This window comes from Myotis brandtii, unplaced genomic scaffold (genome assembly GCF_000412655.1).
Source record: "Myotis brandtii unplaced genomic scaffold, ASM41265v1 scaffold1040, whole genome shotgun sequence".
Lineage (NCBI taxonomy): Eukaryota > Metazoa > Chordata > Mammalia > Chiroptera > Vespertilionidae > Myotis > Myotis brandtii.
Window position 1 is genome coordinate 968,574 of NW_005353498.1, and position 3,416 is coordinate 971,989.

The window sequence follows — 3,416 nt, forward strand, 5'->3', positions numbered from 1 at the left end:
CACCGACCCCCGCTCCGGGGAGCCGCTGGACCGCGCCTTAGTGCTCTGGTTCCCAGGTGAGCGCCTTCAGACCCCGAGCCTTCCGTAGCTCCCAGGACCCAGTAGACCACCTCAGGCGGTTGCCCAGCCTATGCCCTTCCCTCCTCACCACACCAGGTCCCCACAGTTTCACGGGTGAGGACTGTGCGGAGTTCCACGTGCATGGAGGCCCCGCAGTGGTGAGTGGCGTCCTGCAGGCCCTGGGTGAGTCTACAGCCTGGGGTTCGAGGTCTGGCCCGGCCAGTGGGCCTGGGTGGGGGCCAGGGTCTCAGCACTCGGGACCGTCCCGCAGGCAGAGTGCCAGGGCTGCGGCCTGCGGAGGCGGGTGAGTTCACCAGACGGGCCTTTGCCCACGGGAAGCTGAGCTTGACGGAGGTGGAGGGGCTGGCGGATCTGATCCATGCGGAGACGGAGGCGCAGCGGCGGCAGGCCCTGAGGCAGCTGGACGGGGAGCTGGGCCAGCTCTGCGGTGGCTGGGCAGAGACCCTCACTCAGGCAAGTCCCCGTTTGCCCATCCTCTGCCTCCGAGACCCGCATCTGCCCATCCCCTGTATGAGAGCGTCTGGTCTATGAACCTCCAATCTGATCCCCCAAGTCAGGCTGGACCTGGGCAAATTGGGGGGCTGGGGGATAGGTTCCTGGGTGATAACACCACATACCTCCCCTCCCCCAGGCTCTGGCCCATGTGGAGGCCTATATCGACTTTGGGGAGGATGACAACCTGGAGGAGGGCATCCTGGAGCAAGGTGTGTTGGCCTGGGGGTCACGGCTGGGGACACCTGGCATTTCAGCCCCTAGAAGGCTCCTCCCCGCCTCCTCTCTGCTTTCTTTCGTCCACAGCTGACAGCCAAGTGCGAGAGCTCGAGGTGGCACTGGACACACATCTACGAGATGCTAGGCGCGGGCAGAGGCTGCGCTCAGGGGCGCACGTGGTGGTCACGGGACCCCCCAACGCGGGCAAGAGCAGCCTAGTAAACCTACTCAGTGCGTGGGAGGTGGGCAGGGGGCGGGCCTGAGCTGTTGAGGTGTGGGGAAGGGCCAGGGAGGATGAAAGCTCTCGCCTGCCAGGGACTGGAGCTGGGAGAGGGGCTCCCTTGTCTTCACTGACTTCCGCCCCTTCCCCTCCCCAGGCCGGAAGCCCGTGTCCATCGTGTCCCCAGAGCCGGGGACCACCCGTGACGTGCTGGAGACCCCTGTAGACCTGGCCGGGTTCCCAGCGCTGCTGAGCGACACAGCAGGGTTGCGGGAGGGTCAGGGGCCAGTGGAGCAGGAGGGTGTGCGGCGCGCCCGAGAGAGGTGGGTGGGCGGGCAGACAGGGTGGTGGGAGAGGGAGATGTGCCCCTTCCTGTCCCTGTTGTATTTATTATTCTTTCTTCTTGAATCAGAGATTTAACTGGGGGCTCTGTGATTTGGGGAGAGCAGCCCTTAGATTTGGGCCTCTGCCCACATGTTCTGCTCCACCCCTGACACTCGGCCCCACCCCTACCCCCAATGCTCTGCTCCGCCCCCACATCAGCCCAGTTCCCGAAATTGCTCTACTCTGGGGTCACTTCTCAGCTGATTCTCCCTGCTCCTCCAGGCTGGAGCAGGCTGACCTCATCCTGGCCGTGCTCGACGCCTCTGACCTGGCCTCTCCGTCCAGCTGCAACTTCTTGGACACAGTTGTCACCCCCGCGATAGCTCGGAGCCCCAGTGGGAACAGCCAGCGCCTCTTGCTGGTGCTGAACAAGTCGGACCTGCTGCCCCCTGGGGGTGCAGACCTCAGCCCTGAACTGCCCCCGCACCTGCTGCTGTCCTGCCTGACCGGGGAGGGGCTGGACGGCCTCCTGGAGGCACTGAGGAAGGAGCTGGCTGCAGTGTGAGCCTCCCTTGCCCACCCCACAGCCTCTGCCCAAGTTCAAGCGGGGGCTGAGCCACGGCTCTGGGCACATGCCTGCCTCAGTTCTGTCTCTGCAGAATGAGTATGCTCATCCCCCTTTGAGCGATGGTTATAAAGCTAAGAGAGACCGTGTTCTTTGTCCCGTGCTCGATGCCTCTGACCTGGCCTCTCCGTCCAGCTGCAACTTCCTGGACACGGTTGTCACCCCCGCCATAGCTCGGAGCCCCAATGGGAACAACCAGCGCCTCTTGCTGGTGCTGAACAAGTCGGACCTGCTGCCCCCTGGGGGTGCAGACCTCAGCCCTGAACTGCCCCCGCACCTGCTGCTGTCCTGCCTGACCGGGGAGGGGCTGGACGGCCTCCTGGAGGCACTGAGGAAGGAGCTGGCTGCAGTGTGAGCCTCCCTTGCCCACCCCACAGCCTCTGCCCAAGTTCAAGCGGGGGCTGAGCCACGGCTCTGGGCACATGCCTGCCTGCAGGCTCAGTTTCTGTCTCTGCGAATGAGTATGCTCATCCCCCTTTGAGCGGTGGTTATAAAGCTAAGAGAGACCGTGTTCTTTGTCCCTTGCAGGTGTGGGAACCCATCCACAGGCCCACCACTTCTGACGCGGGCCAGGCACCAACATCACCTCCAGGGTTGCCTGGATGCCCTTGGCCACTACAAGCAAGCTACAGATGTAGCCCTGGCAGCCGAGGCGCTGCGCGTCGCCCGGGGACACCTGGCCCGCCTCCACGGTGGAGGGGGCACCGAGGAGATCCTGGACATCATCTTCCGGGACTTCTGCGTGGGCAAATGAGGGGACCGCTGAAGCTTGAACAGGCTGGATGGACACCCAGGGACACCCAGAGCCTTGAGACGCCTGGGAATAGCTCAGGCCAAACGAGGTTTTCATTTCCTTGGGGAAGACCTTGGCCGCAAAACACGAGTGAGCTCCCTATTGCTGATGGTGACCACGCTCTAGCTGGCCAGGTTCCCCCACGGGGACTTGCTGGGGTTCAGGCCCTCGAGTGGGGCTGAGCAGAGGTCCCTTTGGGCACCTGATCCTGCGGGAGTAGCCGTGAGGGTTGGGAGGGAGTTAGGAGAGTCTCAGGGGTCTGTTTTTCGTAGTTTTAATGTATTTTGTAAATACCAAAGGAAAAAATCTCAGGTGATCCGGAAACGTGGAAATCCTACCCCCACCGCCACTGGTGTCACAGCATAACTTATGTCCTTCTAGAACTTTCTCTGAGTGTTTGTATACTTGTGAATGCGCCTGTAAAATATGTTTTATCTTGTATATTCTACAAACTTTGTGTGTTTATTGCTCTGCAGGTTGTCATTCCTTTTTTAATATTAATCTTGGAACTTTGTCTCTTGTATCTTAAAAGTGACTTGCAAAATCCTGGGGGCCCTACTTCCTTTCCAAGATTATTATTATTATTTTTTTTATTAAATCTTTATTGTTCAGATTACATTTGTTCCTCTTTTTTCCCCCCCCATAACTCCCCTCCTCCCAGT

At 60.6% G+C, this 3,416-nt stretch overlaps 1 protein-coding gene across 1 annotated transcript; it reads left to right on the top strand.

Annotated features, from left to right (window-relative positions):
* Position 1: 1 nt before the first annotated feature.
* GTPBP3 (GTP binding protein 3 (mitochondrial)) lies at positions 2-3,298 on the top strand (the record flags this gene model as incomplete). The annotated part of the gene is made up of 8 exons (XM_014538459.1): positions 2-56; positions 157-243; positions 332-534; positions 713-785; positions 880-1,023; positions 1,170-1,335; positions 1,619-1,897; positions 2,490-3,298. Coding segments are annotated over 8 exons (1,233 nt in total), but the record flags the coding sequence as incomplete, so codon positions are not given.
* Positions 3,299-3,416: the final 118 nt, after the last annotated feature.